The sequence below is a fragment of the Suillus paluster genome (genome assembly GCF_016628075.1).
Source record: "Suillus paluster strain FC165 chromosome Unknown EDB91scaffold_155, whole genome shotgun sequence".
NCBI lineage: Eukaryota > Fungi > Basidiomycota > Agaricomycetes > Boletales > Suillaceae > Suillus > Suillus paluster.
The window spans coordinates 23,490-40,104 of NW_024537715.1; the positions used below are offsets into that span (position 1 = coordinate 23,490).

The 16,615-nt window shown below is 47.3% G+C and overlaps 4 protein-coding genes and 1 non-coding gene across 5 annotated transcripts; all 5 read right to left on the reverse strand.

Moving 5' to 3' along the window:
* Positions 1-34: 34 nt before the first annotated feature.
* EDB91DRAFT_1173637 (urea transporter) lies at positions 35-3,039 on the reverse strand. The gene is made up of 14 exons (XM_041320302.1): positions 2,974-3,039; positions 2,907-2,912; positions 2,688-2,857; positions 2,269-2,630; positions 1,903-2,211; positions 1,558-1,855; positions 1,450-1,506; positions 1,317-1,394; positions 1,095-1,268; positions 1,033-1,042; positions 901-977; positions 622-846; positions 375-563; positions 35-329 (listed from the first exon to the last, which is right to left on the reverse strand). The coding sequence occupies exons 1-14, from the start codon at positions 3,011-3,013 to the stop codon at positions 270-272; spliced, it is 2,055 nt and encodes a 684-aa protein (XP_041169902.1). The 5' UTR covers positions 3,014-3,039; the 3' UTR covers positions 35-269.
* Positions 3,040-3,384: 345 nt separating this feature from the next.
* Positions 3,385-4,671, reverse strand: EDB91DRAFT_1173640 (YL1 nuclear protein C-terminal domain-containing protein). The gene is made up of 8 exons (XM_041320303.1): positions 4,600-4,671; positions 4,490-4,550; positions 4,203-4,434; positions 4,086-4,153; positions 3,961-4,032; positions 3,657-3,908; positions 3,578-3,602; positions 3,385-3,518 (listed from the first exon to the last, which is right to left on the reverse strand). Coding segments are annotated over exons 1-6 (495 nt in total). The 5' UTR covers positions 4,602-4,671; the 3' UTR covers positions 3,385-3,518; positions 3,578-3,602; positions 3,657-3,848.
* Positions 3,425-3,504, reverse strand: EDB91DRAFT_t114. Its single transcript has one exon. It is a non-coding gene; the product is annotated as a tRNA-Leu (tRNA).
* A 3,832-nt stretch (positions 4,672-8,503) lies between the features above and the next one.
* On the reverse strand, positions 8,504-9,319 carry EDB91DRAFT_1173650 (uncharacterized protein). The gene is made up of 4 exons (XM_041320304.1): positions 9,258-9,319; positions 8,874-9,199; positions 8,764-8,821; positions 8,504-8,703 (listed from the first exon to the last, which is right to left on the reverse strand). The coding sequence occupies exons 2-4, from the start codon at positions 9,020-9,022 to the stop codon at positions 8,635-8,637; spliced, it is 276 nt and encodes a 91-aa protein (XP_041169904.1). The 5' UTR covers positions 9,023-9,199; positions 9,258-9,319; the 3' UTR covers positions 8,504-8,634.
* A 644-nt stretch (positions 9,320-9,963) lies between these two features.
* Positions 9,964-12,129, reverse strand: EDB91DRAFT_1087931 (uncharacterized protein; the record flags this gene model as incomplete). Its single annotated transcript, XM_041316316.1, has 9 exons — positions 9,964-10,489; positions 10,540-10,685; positions 10,734-10,868; positions 10,912-11,056; positions 11,106-11,323; positions 11,372-11,495; positions 11,583-11,792; positions 11,849-11,887; positions 11,945-12,129. 9 exons carry the CDS (start codon positions 12,127-12,129, stop codon positions 9,964-9,966), a joined length of 1,728 nt encoding a protein of 575 aa, XP_041169905.1.
* Between the last annotated feature and the right edge of the window lie 4,486 nt (positions 12,130-16,615).

Sequence of the window (16,615 nt, forward strand, 5' to 3'; positions counted from 1 at the left end):
ATGTAGTGTTGTCAGTGGATCGGCAAATAAGCAAAGTTGCCATGTTGTTGCTGTCATAGTGTTACCATCTAGCATGTACAACAGCGAAACAGTGATTATCTTCCTTCTATTGGGTCTGACTAGGGCCGGTAGAGTATTCTGTCCCGTTACGATATTGTCGTGGGGCACAGAGATATGCAGGTATATTTCAAGTTTCTGTATCTATCTATATCGTGCGCAGGCTGGAGAACAAATACAGGGGACCTCCAAAAAAAGCTATCACAGAAACTTCATGCGCCAGACTCCCCAGACCGTGGAACAAATTTACCACTCCCAGGAGAGAATATATCCTGCATGCCATCAGATGAGTTCTCAAAGAAAAATATCATGCTTACCATGATCATTCCTCTCGAAATAAGCCGAATCGCAGCTCTGCTCTCCCACAGGGGGTATATCACAACTGCGAAAGCCGACAGGAATGTCCAGGCAATACCAACTATAACCCATACCGAAAAGCCGGTAACGCCATAGATCGTCTGGGCGAAAAAGAGGGGGAGAGGGATGAGTATCATCAGCACCAAAGTCTGTAGAAAGAATGGCCTGAGTAACTGAGTAGTTACAATGAAACATGAAAGCACGAACAAGTACTATCGACGCCCTAGCAGCGAACTTGAATGCCTTATTTAGGCCAACTGGATCTAGCTCGGGGTCGACTTCTGCTTCATTCATCACGGATGACACTGATATGTCTCCCACTTTCTTCTCGTCCTCTGCCTCGTCTGATTCGTCGCTGACCTTTTTACTAGCGGCGGCGGCACTGCGGTTATTGATTGCACGAGTCGAAGCAAAATCGTAGTCCTCTGGCCACTGCATGATTAATCAGCTCGTGATTTCAAGGGATTCATGAACCAATCCACGCACAATCAGTGAAGCGGCAGTTGAGATGATGGCACCGACACCGATTGATGCAAGATTTCCTGCCAGCATTTCGTAGTTACCTATTAATGGGTCAATTCAGCTGCACATCAGTATTGAAGTCGGCGTTCTTCTAACCTCCGCTCGTCTGGTCACACAATGAGGTCAAAAGCGAAACGATGGGAAAGTAAGACACGTACAGTGACATTAATGACTTTTTGGTTAAGTGCAGAGGTAGTCACAAGCCAGGCAATAATACCTGCGGCAAAACCAACGAGCGAACCGCCAACGCATCCTACTTTGCTAGCTTTTTTCCAGGTAATGCAAAGGGCGATTGGGCAGACAGCAGAGCCGAGGATGACTCCCATGAACGTCTGCAAACCATGTCAGGCACGGTTCATAGTACAGATAAAAGTACCGACGTAGAGCCAACCCATGGACACTCCAATGTAGTAGAAAACGACACCGGCGATACCCATGACAAGGGCAAAAATGACAACCTACTCACGACAATTGATAAGAAAGTTATATTTGTCTGCAGGAAAAAATGTATACCCCAGCATGACTCATGCGCAGAATCTGTTGTTCTGTTGCCTTTGGATTGATATACCTCTATTAACAGCGGTAAGTGATTTTGGTGCTGAACGCTGAATAGGGACTTACTACATAGACATCGTAAGTCAAAATGGAAGAGACTGCGATAAGCTCCGCACTCGTGGCACTAGTCACAGCCAGGAAGAGGACAATGAGAAGCGCAGCTGCACCTGATTGCCCGAGCAAAGTTGCGGCAGCTACCGAAGCTGGAAGACCTTCTGAGATTGCAGCCTGCGAGAGCGGCGCAAGTAGGGGGATGAAATTGCTTGATAGTGGATCTTGCGACGAGGAGTTGGCAGCGGGCACCGCAGACAGAGCTACTGCAGCAAGGCCGAGCGTCGTCGAGAATGCAAACGGAATAGCAAACCTGCGCATGGATCAGAAATGCTGGTACATGCTGGCATGTCAACTTACCATGCCAAGCCGCCGATGAGGTACGCCTTGACAGTGGTGGAAGGTCTGCTGGCAATGGCGCGCTGCCAGTATGCCTGGTCCTGAAAGACAGTCGCGAAGTTGCCAATGAGGTTGATAACACCGAAGATGAGACCGTTTTTGGAGCGGAGAGTGAGGTACGAGCCCCCAGCATTACCTGCTACGGGCGAGATCTGGGATACCTCGGACAGTAGATAGTGCATGTGTCTGATGGAGCCAATGGAACCCGAGGTTGCGTATACGGTGAACGCAAACGTCAAGATGATGGCGAAGAGGACGGTTGTATGTGTGCTGGGAACAAGAGCATGGGTCAGGGAACATGCCATAGTTAAAGCGACTTCCACCTACTAATCGCAAAGCAATGTGGAACGCATTCCACCAACGACAACGTAAATGGCCACACCAAGTGGGATAAGGAAACACGCAGCAATCGTGCTCATCCCAGTCAAACTCGTCACAGTAGCCGAACCACCCAAGACAAGCATCGAAGACACGATCAGGTTTGTTGCAAGACCGAAAACCATGAAAACAAGATGTGCTGCAGTTCCCCACCGTGCTCCAACAATCTCAAGCCAAGTGTGTGCATAGGGAGCATTGAGCTTTAGCTTCGCAGCAAGTTGAGCGAACAAGAGGACCTGTACGGTCGCACCTGCTGCATACCACCATGGACCCGAGATACCATATCTGTAGCCGACTGCACTAGATTGGAGCTAAGTGATATTCCCCACTAAGACACGTGTGGACATGGATGTTGAATATGGACACACCAGTGTTGCTGCCCACGTCCAAGCAGAGACGATACCAGAGGCAATGAGCCCAGGCTTCACCGAGCGTGAAGCAGACGAAAACTCTTCGGAATCTTTGGGAGAGACACCTGTGTAGCGTGCTTGTATGACAGTCAAACCCAACATGAAAGCACTGAAGAACAATCCGATTCCTGGACGTCTTCAGCAAATGGCAGAAGAAATTACAAAGTACCACCTTACCGACGACTGACAAGATTATTGGAGATCAGTGTTCAAGTTGAGATATAAGAAACAGAAACCAACTCACCGACGCCATAGCCTGCGCCTTGGGGAAGAACAGTCGACATATGAGCAAACGGTTACGAAAGAAGCTAGACCTTACCTCATTTATGGTGGTTTATATACATATCGCATTTCAGGCTCTTATCACTGAGATGGCAGTGCGGGCTCAGGGAGTAAATTCACACAAACGTCCTGACATGCATGATGAAGTGCCGAACCGGGCTAAAGCACACACTTGGCTCACGGTATCAATTCTGTCACATCACTTTGATAAGGGAAGCATCGCCAGGGCCTGGATTATCGCAATCAGGTTACATACTATCTTCTACATCATCCTCAGGCGCAACATTTCCACCTCTCCACTTATCTCATCTTATGAGCACACACACTGGCGGACTTGTTGGGACTGGGAGGTGGAAATGGAAAAAGGCAAATCGAGCAAGAGGCAAAAACAACGAAGGCAGAGAAAAAAAATATGACTGAAGCGTGATTCGAACACGCGCCCTTTCGGACTAGATCCTGATTCTAGCGCCTTAGACCACTCGGCCATCCAGCCTTGCATTGAGGGTGCTGCGCGGATGTGATGTGGTCGGTCAGGTGGTTGTAACGGAACGGAGTCAGTGACGCACTTTACGAAACGGCAAACGAACGATCCTGCAGATCTCTCACCGATGTCTCATTATAAATAATACGCAGAGAATCACTTACCAAAGGCTTTCATATCGAAAATCCTATGTTTGTCACATGTCCAATCATATATCGCCTACAGCTGCAGTGTTACACCAGTGTGTAAGCTCAAGCAAATTACACCCAAGCACTATGCAATTAGCTACCACCAGTGATAGCAGTTGGTGCCACAATGGGAATGATGACGAATCCATTTCAATGGAAAACAACAGGCTATCGGACGATAGGATTCACACCCCTTGCAGCCAAATAGTCCTTCGCCGCGCTTGGGCTCTGCGGGACAATTCGAATCAAGTGTGAATAGGAGATGCCAGCAATTTCTTACGAGGTTCTTAATAAGTTCATAAACGCTCTTGTCATGGTACCTCAGTCCAGTCCGAGGATCGGTATACGGTGCCTAGATTTAACATCAACAGAAGATCCTTTCCCGCAGAACGGGTGGGTACCGACCTCTAGCCCTGTAATATCGCAATAGTGTCTCTGTGGCAGAACAGACGGGGGTGCTTCAATCGATAAGTCTAGAAGAGTCAGTTCCGTCGGCTGCGTCGGAATCTATGATCAGCTCACAAGTTGGAATTTCCTCATCCGCCTCAACAAGCTCTATCTTAACTTCGCCATCAATATCCATCGCCTGACTATCTCTCTCTTGTCTCCGCCTCTCCCTTTCGACACGTTCTCTCTCCCGTTCCTGACCGAGAACGGTCTTCAAGTTCTTAGTTCGACGATTTGCATTTTTGGTGTAGTTTGGGTTCTTGAATGGACGAGGGCTTTGCAGGTAAGACAGCTGCTCGGAGAGAGTCTAATCATTCTGTATTGAGTGACCGAATTGAGTGACTAGTGGGAATGGCACGAACAGGCGTATGCGTTGTGGAACCATCGTTCGCTGCCTTCTTCTTAGTTGTACCTTTGGGCGGCCTGTAGGTTTAGAATTAAACTACCAACAAAATCATCATAAATGGCCTACATCGAATATGCTCATTCACTAATACAGGCAGGATGTCGGTGCGTAAGAAAGATGTCTGCACAGTAGTAAAATTAGTCAGCAGCTAGTAGTAAGCTACTTTGAGATCAGCTTCAAGGCTTCAACTAAGAATCTCCCCTCTTGCGATACCCATTGTCAGTTCGGCCACATATGCACTGAATGATCCCGATGTAGACATGTTAAACGTATCCATTGGGAAGCTGAAAAAAACCACATTTTCGTTGCGAGAGTCGCCGTGCGAGCTCATGCTGAGAGGGAGCAATTCCCCGTCACCCTTGGCGGAGACCATTCTTTGGCTATAAACACTATATCAGGCACGATGCGATGTGTTTCTCCGTTTAGACTTGATTTCTTCCACCAAGCTGATGTTGAGGATGGTTCACAGAGCATACGACCAAGCGTATGTCGTCTAGATAAGACGCCGACGCCCACAAAAATACACTGTATAATATACTTCACAGTACCGATAGTGGAAACATCCACGACTGCCTCTCCTTCCTCCTCAAGCTTAAAATCCCCTGCTCTATCCCTAGATTCCGTCCTCGCCAAGTTCGACCGGGTCTAGTAGTGGTTGGGTATTATATTTTTGTTGTTATCAATAAGCATGCAATCTCCTGTCTGACGTGTTCGTGTTGTCAATCAGATCGTCGGGTATACACTTCTCGATGCCAATGGCTGGCGGCAGCAACTGAGGAAGATGACAGATGAGCAGACGAAGAAAATTAGACGAGTCAGGGGTAAAGTATGCACTCCCGTTCTAAATTCAGATCCAACGCATCGCGTTAGTTCAACGTGTTTTAAAAATAACTTGCACCACTCTTCACCTAGGAAGGAAGCTGAATATCAACAATCAACGATCGACATGCTTAATTGAACATCCTCACATTCATACGGGGGATGTCCGGGTGGCCTGCGTGTTTGACTATTGTCCATTGAAAAAAATCTGCGCGCATGAAAGGTCGGTGGATGCTTTCTAATGTGTCAATACGCAGCTGGGGCACTGCTTTGCCTGGGCAACGAGTTGTGGACTACAGCGCGAAAAAGGAAATGACGCGCCGCACGGTGAGCAATACGTGTTATCTGTTGTATGTGTCTAGTGTGAACGTAAAGAGAGAGCTGTCGAATGATCCACTCCTAAGTGCTTGAAGGACAGCGTTCTTTTCTACATGATCTGGCGCAAATAAGTATTGGCAAGAATCGCGCTGCCAAAGAGATTATCCAAGTGAGGAGATGTGGGAGTGACAGGGGGTATCAGACACAGCATGGGCCCAGACACGGCAGAGCACCAGTCGGGATTCTGGTGAGTAGACTTATTTACGGGATGATTCTAGAAAGTGCTTATCATCACCGGGAATCATTCCGATAGGCGATATTGTGCTGGTGCAACTGGCCGAGGTAAGACAAGACTATTTGGCAATTCTCGCAACAGATGGTGTTTAAGTACTAGCGTACACCCGGCTGTCTGCAGACGAACATTACTCCTTCTGTTGGGTGTCTTGTCTCCCTCACCTCTTCACATCATGTTTAGCGGTGCATAATTCCTGTAAGCGGACAAGACTGATCCCCATGTAAAAGTGTGCCGCTTTTCTGATGCCATCGCTAACATGTCAACCGAGAACAATGAGCTACACAATATCCAGAAAGCACTTACTGCGTCATACTGACAGGTCAATTCTGAGCCGCCGCTGTCCACGTGATTATACCTGCCGGCCTATCAGTTACTTTGTTCAATGAAGATGTGTGGGTGCGACGCACAAGCACGTTGTGACATCGCCTGGCCTGGTATTGGTTAGTTGTATGGCACGATTGTTCGACCGTCACTGTGACTGGGCACTGTACACATGCATTGGCGCCAGCGAGGAAGCTGAGTAGCGCAAAGATGATGGATCGGGAAGTAAACATGATGGAGTTTGCGCAAGGGAATAAGCCAAAGTCATACTAGCAGGTAGGTGCTTTATAAGCTGAAACTTCCAGCGTGAACGTAAAAGCGTTGCTCGGATGTCCTACCTAGCTTAGGCGAAAACAGTTGAGCCAAATGCATGGTAGACTCGAGAATACATGTGAACCTCATGGGAAGTTGATGTGCGGTACGATGGGGTCGTAGGGCACGAATGAATCTCCGGTTCCTGCGCGGCCTCGGCTTCACGTTGCTCGTCAGATATGTGCGCGTTCATCGGATGTTGTGACTTCCCAAACAACACTCTCCGTGATACTGACCATCCTTGAATAGACGAAGCTCATCACGGCCGCCCCATAGATGCCGAAACTCCTGCATAATGTTTGGTATTCCAAAATAATGCCATGTAGATCGCGGACGTGCAGGGTCTTTCTGCCGAGGGTGTGGGGCGGCAAGGAGATCAGGCTGAAGAATGGTTATCGCTTGGGTGTGGTTACCTAAGTCCTCAGCGTAGGATGGATGACATATCAGAGGCCGGGAGGGTTGGTCAGACGTTGCAAGAAGGAAGGCAGTGATTCTACTGACACCCACACTGCCCGGAATGAAATACCGCAGTAGTCTGGCTCAATTGAATTGAAATGAACCCTCACGCATCTAGTGATGTGCCGGCTTGAAATCTGTGGCTTTGGCCTGGCTTCAGACGACTCAGGCTTTCGGAATGTGGAAGCCGGGCCAAAGTCCTCAACGTTGAACCATGATGGACGTGTACAATGGGCCAGTGAACGACCTGAAGCTTGAAGGCGAAACAAGATGTTGTACACCAAACATCATTACTAAACGTGGAATAAGGTTTAGCGTCAAGCTTACCTCAACGTGTCCGTGTTGGCGTAATCCTGCAGTGAATCGAGCTCCTCCTACGTGCAACACTCGGCACCGCACGCACGAACTGGCGTACACGACGGCTGGTGCCGCACGTGTTGCGTGCTGAATGAAAATAAGTACGCGCAAGGAGATGTCCATGACTTATATTCCGCAAACACCGAAAAGCGCCATTCCGTTGGAACTTATGGTCAACCAGAACACTCTATTGAAAGATAGCATCAATATTGTAAGTATATACATGACAGCGTATAGTAAGTCTATGCAAGTCACTGGCTCAATACATGCTTCCCGTGAGCACACTCTGCTCCCCTCAGTTCCCACTAGTGACGTGCTCTCGAACTCACCGTACGTGCTCCCTTTATGCCGTGCTCTCTCCTTTCAGTCCTTCGCACTTGTCTTCGAACATCTCCTTTCCTCGCTGTACTCACCCTTTTCCCCTCCCAGTTTTCCGGTGGTGGGCACACACAGACTAATTTAATTGATTCCTTCGCAATTTGAGGTGAACCATCGAGCGTCTCTTGCTTGTTTTATTTCTATCTCTCACCATCTCATCGTCACATAGTATACCACCTCTTATCTAGAGGGAATGGTCTCAATGCTGTCTTGATCGCCACGGCGCGCTGTGTATTAAGTAACGCGGCCTTGGCTAACTCGACTTTAGCCAAACATCGTCAATCGGGGAATTCGACTCACTTCCCTACAGTAAGTCTCGCACTCCTGGATCCTCGGCCTATCAGACTCGCCGTGTTGATGCGGTTCGTAAACTCCGTCCGTCGATCTGACTGACATTCGCGTTTGAGCCTTGGACTATGACCTTCCCTGCCCGTGTAGGAGGGACGGAAAAATTGGATCGAGTGCACAGCTTCACGTTTAGCTGACGAAGGAGAGCTATCGAGTGAAGTGACAACCCGAGCCCAGTCGTAAGATTCTCGGATTCATCGTTAATTCTGCGCTGTGAAAGGGAGAGGTATAAGGTATTGTGAAGGAGGAGTATCAAAAACAGCCTTATTTACTATGACATCGATAGGTTGATTTGCGGGATGATTGTAAGTATCATCACCCGGGGGGGTTATTATAATAGGAGGTTGGGATGATGCAACTGGCCGAGGCAAGACCAGACTATTTGGCAATTCTCGTAAAAGATGGTGATCTAAGTACTAGCATACACCCGGCTGTCTGCAGACGAACATCGCTCCTCCTGTTGGGTGTCTCGTCTCCCCCACCTCTTCAGATCACGTTCAGCAGTTATTCTTCACTGTTGCTGTAGCCGGACAAGACTGATACCCCAGTGAAAGCTTTCCGGTCTCCTGATAAATACTAGCATGTCACCGAGAACAATGAGCTGCACGATATCCAGAAGTACTTACGTTATCATACGCACAACCCACTGATGAGTCGTCGCCGATCAAGTGGACATTGTCGTAACTGCCAGCATATTAGTTACTTTGTTCAGCGAATATGTGTGGGTGCGACGCACCTGCAATATGTGAACTGGTCGGTTGGGAAGGTCTCATGTAGGTGCGAGGTACTACCGTCGACCTTCACTCTGGCTGGGCACTCTATACATGCATTGGCGCCAGCGAGGAAACTGAGCAGCGCAAACATGATGGCGAAGGAAGTGAACATAATGAAATTTGTGGAAGGGAATGAGGCAAAGCCATAGTAGCAGGTAGATGTTTTATGGGCTGAAACATCCAGTGTGAACGATGAGATGCCCTACTTTAGGCGAAAACAGTTGAGCCAAAATGCATGGTAATCACCGCAAACTCGGGGAGAACTGTGAACGTCATGATGTGACAAGTACTCAAAGGCAGGCTATAGTGTCATATTTAAGCATCAAGGTATGTGATAAGACACACACCTTGATGCACAATGTGTGTGGTTCCTCGACGTCTGTAGCTTGATGCTTCATGAAGCATCAAGCCTTTGTGTCTCTGCGCTGAAGCTTCACGCTTTCCCACGACGCTTGCATCAGCAAAACTCCCCAAGGTATATATAGATATATATACACGTGTAGCCCCTGTGACACACTGTAACGACTGTGACAAGTATCTATCATAGAGCGTACAATACATACAAATATACCGAATCGATTTTTTGTGATATGGTCACAGCCACGTTCTAGAGCGCGTGATATACTCACCGCCATGTTCCAGAGTGTTGTATGATTGCATCGTCTTATATGTAGTTATAACATCCGATCAAATTCATATCCCATAATAACCACCTATCATTGAGCTATACTGATACATGTGGTATGGTAGAATATAATCTAATGTAATAGTGGTAACTGCGTACCGATCGCCTGGACACGATATAGCGAAGAAAGCATATGAGTGATGTCATTGAAGACTGCAACGAAAAAATGAGACATGCGGGTCCATGAGAGCACGAGAGCAGAAGAGTACTGTAGAGTTCGTGAGAGTAGTACATGGGCAGAAGAGCCGGGTGATGCAAATGCGAATGGAGACGGTAAAAATGATGTGGTAGAGTGAATCCTAATACGATCGAGTGAAGGTTATAAGTATTGAACAGACTACGAGACAGTTGTGACTCACCTTGAATAACTATTTCTTTGCCTTGCGTTTCGGAGTCTTCTTCGGTGGAACAGCAGCATTCTTTCGTTTGCGCTTAGTAGGTCGAGTGATCTCTTCATCTTCTTCAGTAAGAGGGCTGTTATCATCGAAAAGGGCTGATGCGGAGACTTGCTTGCGCTTGTGTGAGTTATCAGGAGGATTGGGAGTAGGGGGGCGTGCAGGTAAGACTTCTTGCGCCTTGCGCGAGTCGACAGGAGGATTGGGGGTAGGGAAGCGCACCGGCTCTTGAGGATCGGGGGTAGGGAAGCACGCTGACTCTTGAGGAGACGAGGTGGCTAACGGAGGATATGGAGGCAAACTATCAGGGGGAGGGACGGACTTGCCATGTGACTCTTGTTGATTATCGAGTGCCGAAGATGGTGCAGATGATTTGTCTGAGGATCTGGAAGCACGTGCGGCGAGTTGCCGTTCCATTGCAATCATATCGTCGTCCTCGGAACACTCTATGTTCGGAGAATGACAAGGCTTGGCGCCATTTTCATTGCCGAACAGTTTCCTATATCAATGAACAATTAGAACAAATACACAACACGAAAAATCACTTACTCGTTATAATGTCCTAGCAGGGAGTTGACCCACCCCTCGTCCTTCCTCCCTCGAATAAGATTTACAATCCTAGTATAGAAGTTAGTGTAATAGAAAAGACCATCGTGGTCTTTCCATTTTTCAAGCGAGCTAATAGCAAAGCGAGCCTGTAAAATATAGACTGAGTAAATTAAGTCTGCGAAAAAAAAACTTACCTGAACCGCGGCATACGCGATATGCTCGGCCCCAACTTCTTTCATCCCATGGAGCTTTGCATTGCAAGCGCGAGTTCCACTAGAGACGCCAGCCTTGAGCGCAGATGACGGAGAGGTGAAGATATGTTTGATAACCTGTATGTATTAGAGTAGCCCAATATAATAATGAAAAACCTACCCGCTCCAAAAGATATCCGCGAAAAAGCCCTTCAATAATGTCTTCCGGGTCAAAATCTTCGCCCGCAGTGTTGCCTGGATAGAGAAAGGCGGGCCATAAGGCAGCGGTCACCTTTAAGGACGCGCTATCGAACTTGTTCTTCATCCTGTAGAAATAACTTGTTAGTACAGATAACCTTAAGAAAAAAAACATACCCATGTGGATCCTCGATGTAGTCGACCAGATACTTAACCGGACAAAGTAATTTGCCCAGCTGGGCGTGATTAAAACCCATTAGAGCGCGGCTCTTGCTGTCGTCAGTGATGGGCGGACAGATAAGCTCTTTGTCCGGGTTTGGAGCGGCGTATGAGCCCATGCGAGACTTGAGACGACTTGCGTCCTCAGAGCGCGTATGGTTAATCATATTTTGCATCTGTAAATATATAGTTAGTTGCAATTGATGTAAAAAAAACATATGCACCTTGCCAATGAGTTGCGCGAGCTCCTCGCGTTTTTTTCTCCTTCCAATCAGAGTCCCAAGATAAGGGGCGTGTTCCATGACGTATTCGAACGTCCGCTTGTACTGTGCACGAGTGATATCGTCACTGAAAATTATGTTAGCATAGATATAAGTAGTTAGTGTGTGCATATATGCGGTCAGAGTGCGCATATATGCAGTCAATTGTACATACCAGGCGTCCAGGATCTTACTGCGGGCAGCCTTGATGTGTTCTTCTTCCGCTTCATCTCCGTCCTCGGCCTCGGCTTCTTCTTCTTGCTCCAAAAGTAGACTTACCTGGATCGTCTGCTTGAGATCGCAGAACATATCAAGTCTGCGTGGGATCCAACGTGCAACGTGGATGCACTGCTCCCGCGGCGTAAGGACTTTAGTGCGTGATCTCCTATAATCTCATCAAGATCAATATGAGATCACGTAAAATTCAATGAAAAACCTCACCGTTGTGTTTTTTCGGCCTTCTTTTCGGCTCTAACTGGGCTATGCATCCTATAGATAAGCTCTGTTTGGGACAACCAATATCTCTGAATGACTCACCTGGCCTTTTTAGACTTGCGTCCATTCTTATCAGACGCATCTAACACGTCTCTTCCACGTTTCCCGGATATCCGGGGTGGCGGTGTGCTCAGGTGGGTACTCACTTCCGATCTAGCAGAAGATCCCGCAGACGACTCAGAAGAGGAAGACGATGAGGTAGAATTGGCGCAATTGTGATGCACCATAGTGGTGGGAGAGATAAAGATAAGGATGCGTTGTTAATGTTTGTTTGTTAGATTTATTAATAACATATCAACACCCCCTGAATAAAATACATGCGTAGATGACATTGTATCAGTACATTGAGACTAACTAACTTTTGATCATGGTGGGATGGGAACACGAGCATGCGGATGAATTTACAATTGAGCAAGATTTACAAATGATATAGTACATCAGATGATATAGTACAGGACAAGAAATGAAAAAATCATGGTCCTCCGGTGCTTCAGCTCTTTTCTTTACGTAGTACATACTGAGGACACACTGAAATTTTTTGACACTGCGACGGCTGTTCTGGGCCAGACGGTACGAAAATTTGCGCGAACTACATGTAAGCGCTACCATACAACTGAACTACCTCATGAGTATGCAACACGCGGACGACGGGAAGCTGCCTTAGCTTCCAAGCTTCCAGAAGCAGACCCGAAATGCAAGGCCAAGGAAGTTCCATCGGGTCCGAAGCGCAAGAAGCTTAATCTCAGTACTTACAAATATCACGTGCTGGGAGATTACCCCGATACGATCCGACAATTTGGTACTACTGATAGCTTCAGCATGCAGCCAGTAAATTTCTATTTTAATTCACGTGTAAATACATACTGATCGTACTATTTTAAATCAACTAGGGTGAACTTCAGCATCGGCGAGTGAAGCGGTGGTATTCGAAAACCCCCAAAGGGAAGAAGAATACTGTCTCTAGTATGACAAGGATAGAAACCCGGGATCGACTCATGGGTAAGATCGTCAAGGCGCGAGCTGCATTAGCATCAAGAGAAGGTGATGCCGGATCACAGCGCCGCCAACGGCAACGCACGTCTCCATCCGATCACTACCACATTTCCAAATACGCGACAACTTCGTTTGATCTCACAGGATGGCTTAGTGAACTACCAGAAGATGATCTAGCAGTAGTGGTATGTCTTTTTTTTTTACCTTTTAGAGTTATTTCATCTAATGGGAGGGACAGGACTTTATTCCAAAACTCAAAGATCATCTTCTCGGACGTATTCGCGGGATCGAGTACACTGGAGATGAGCATGAATTTACTGATGAAGAACGTGCCCAGATCATCATCGCCAACAACAAGGTCTACGAGCACAGCGTCCTCCGGATTAACTACACTACATACGACTTACGGTGGGAACAAGATTCACTTAACCCACGTACCCGTGCCGACGTTATGGTCCTGTCACACGAAACCAATGATGCACGGCACCCGTATTGGTATGCACGAATCATCCGGATCTTCCATGTGGACGTTTGGGACCAAAATGACGCTTCTATGGAAGAACCATGCCAAATGAATTTTTGATTGTGCGGTGGTTTGGACGCGACGCGGGTTACCAATCCGGTTGGTCCGCAAAACGATTGCATCGCATCAGTTTTCTCAGAGGCGAGGATCCCAGTGCCCTCGGTTTTCTGGATCCTGACGTCATAATTCGAGGTGTCCATCTCATCCCAGCATTTGATTCAGGCAAGACCGATGAGTTTCTTCCTAATTCATTTGCTCGACATGAGGCAGATCTTAATCAAGATTGGCGGTATTTCTATGTAAACATGTGAGTTTTTTGTACCTATCTACTTCTAATCAATTCACTGGTCTATTTCTAGGTTCGTAGATCGAGATATGTTCATGTGATACCGAGGGGGAGGTATCGGTCACGCTATATCCCGCGAATGGGATGAGTTCCTGCAAAGTGATGGCGCGTATGTGAATGAAGAGGCTGAAGAACAGGAGAATGAAGGTGGGGAGGGAGATGCTGAGGGAGAGGGAGAGATTGAGGAGGACGGAGATGATGAAGAGGAAGAGGAACTGGAAGAGGAGGAGGAACTGGAAGATGATCCCGATATGATAGAAGCGGATGAGGGAGAAGACTTAGATGATCATTTTCTGATAGCGGAAGGCTACGGCGCTTTATAATTTCATATCATGTTTATTCTGATCTGCTATCGATCCATCATATAAATCTTACTTAGTAGAGCTCATTATTGGGAGGCACATATATACATTTAAAATTGTAGCGAGGCGCATATATAAGTACTACAACATTATAACTACAATATAATGTCGCTACCACTGTGTCTCAGCTGCGCTAAGGATCATGTGAGGGTGGTGAGGTGTTTATAATGTATAATGTTGATATGACGCACGCATACATGCGTCATAATACTCGAACATTTTGATAATCCCTAATCAGGGTATGTCACGTGTTGTGACATTTGGGGAGTTTTGCTGATGTGTTTTAAGGGCCTGGACAGCTGCCGTTTATTTCATTTACCACAACATGCACAAATAAATGTGACAAGCCACCGTCCAGCGTTACAAACCAAATTGGATACATTGCACGACCTCACGCCACACGGTGTCAAAACCTTCGTGCTCGCTGTAGGCAACAGCGAGCTCAAGTATTCTACCATTTCAATAAAAAAATTTGTACATTCTCATGGACTAAAATCATTCAGCATGTATTTATTACAGTGAACAAAATAGATAGTATCTGATGGCCAATAATGAACAGTGTGTAAGAAATGTCAGTGAGGGCAGGAGGGCCATGCAATGAGCCTCGGGAATGGCACATGGTGGTGGGCCACAGTGAGAGAGAGAGAGAGAGAGAGAGAGAGAGAAGGGTAGCAGGAAATAGTGCTGAGACTGTTGGGAGGCTGCAGAAGGTTGTGGCAAGCAGGTATGGAGGATGCTACTTGTTGCAGGGATGAGTACTGAGAAGTTGTGGCTTGCCAGAGGTCATGCATTCATGTGTGGGGCTGCAACAGGGCCAGCACCAGGTAATGCAGCAAACAGCTGCGGGTCACAGTTTGGAGCACGAAGGTTGTGAATTGGACCTTGTTGTTAGTTGCAGTCGATTGTGATGACAGCGCTGCCGCAAGCCAATCTCATGGACATGTCATGAACGCATCACTGATTGTCACTGCAAGTCACACATTGCCACACCACATACAGAAACAAACTGAGAAACAAACTCGAAATAAATGGCAGCTGTCCAGGCTCTAACCCTTTTTGGGTAGGTGTGCTGTTTCCCCGCTTCTTTGCGTCTCTGCACTGAAGCTTCACACTCTCCCACCTTTTTGGGCAGGTACACCCCTTCCCCGCTTCTTTACATCTCGGCACTGAAGCTTCATGCTCTCCCATGACGTTTCAGATCTCTGATAGAATGAGGCTTCAACAATGAATTGAGCGAGATTCACCACCTTGAAATTTCACTAAGTCCCATCTATTAGTATGTACAAGTGTGTATACAGTACTCTGCATATGATTTACAACGAAATTACAAGTGCTGTGTGCACAAAATTTTCATTAAATCCAACACCGTGAATATACTTTACTTTCATTTGCAGAGAGCAAGAAGTCAATGTGTATGTATTAACGAGTCAATGGTACCCCAAGGGGTATTATAATACAGGCAGTATGGTATAGACTGGTATAATGAAGCAGGATCTTAATGGGCAGGCAACTCAGGCGCCAGATTTGCGCTTCCTGTCACAAAATTAGCGCTATCCAATGGTGACAGGAAGAGCACATACTTCTTTTGAATGGCATTCTCTGTCTCACCTGTTCTAAGTCTCTTTGCGCTCTCACCAATCAGGTTTGCTTGCACCATGTGTGTGGACTCCTGGCAAACCTGACCTGTCTTTCAAAGAGGGATATTGACTGAGGGAGATGAGTTAGTGGAAGGTTGGATGGATGCCATTCGCGGATGCCTCTGCTCGACACCATTCTCACCGCCCTTGCTATTCCTCACAACACCCTGGTCTGTGGCCACAGGCTCGTCCTCTTCGGCTTGCACCTCAATTTGTGCAGCAGGTGCGTCTGCAGTAGTTGAGTCCATGGTGGCGAGTTCTATACCAGTCCCCTGGACCATAGCAATGGGGTAAACGCGAGAGGGTAGTAGGTGCTGCTGTGGTAGGTGCATCCATAGCAATGAGGTCAGCACCAGTAAAAACCATGAGCTGGGCTACAGTAGCAGTGAGATGGATGACTTCGTCAGACAGTTGGTTGGTTGCTATGGGGTGAGGAACTGGGATTTCCCATGGATTGATGCTGGATGTGATACTAGGAGTGGAAAAAGAACAGCTGTCGAAGTTGAAACATTGGCATTGTGGTCAAAGACACAGTGAGACTTGGAGATGTTGTCAGGGTTGAGTTCCTTGTTGTATCCCAAAGCTCAGACTCCTTCCTCCACAATGTGATTGGAGTATCAGGCAAAGGCAAGGGGGGGGGGGGGGGGGGGCATGACATTGACATTGATGGAAATGCAGGGAGTGTGGGTGTTTGAGGCTGAGGTACCAATGATGAGGGTGGTTGGCTGAGAGGGTTGGCATCAAAAAGCCAAGAGTACGGGTCGTTGTCATATCCTGTACCTCCAGATCCGGAATTCCAGATCTCCCCTACTAAAGTCTGGATTCTCCGTCCTGTTGTCCGCCCAGTGCTTC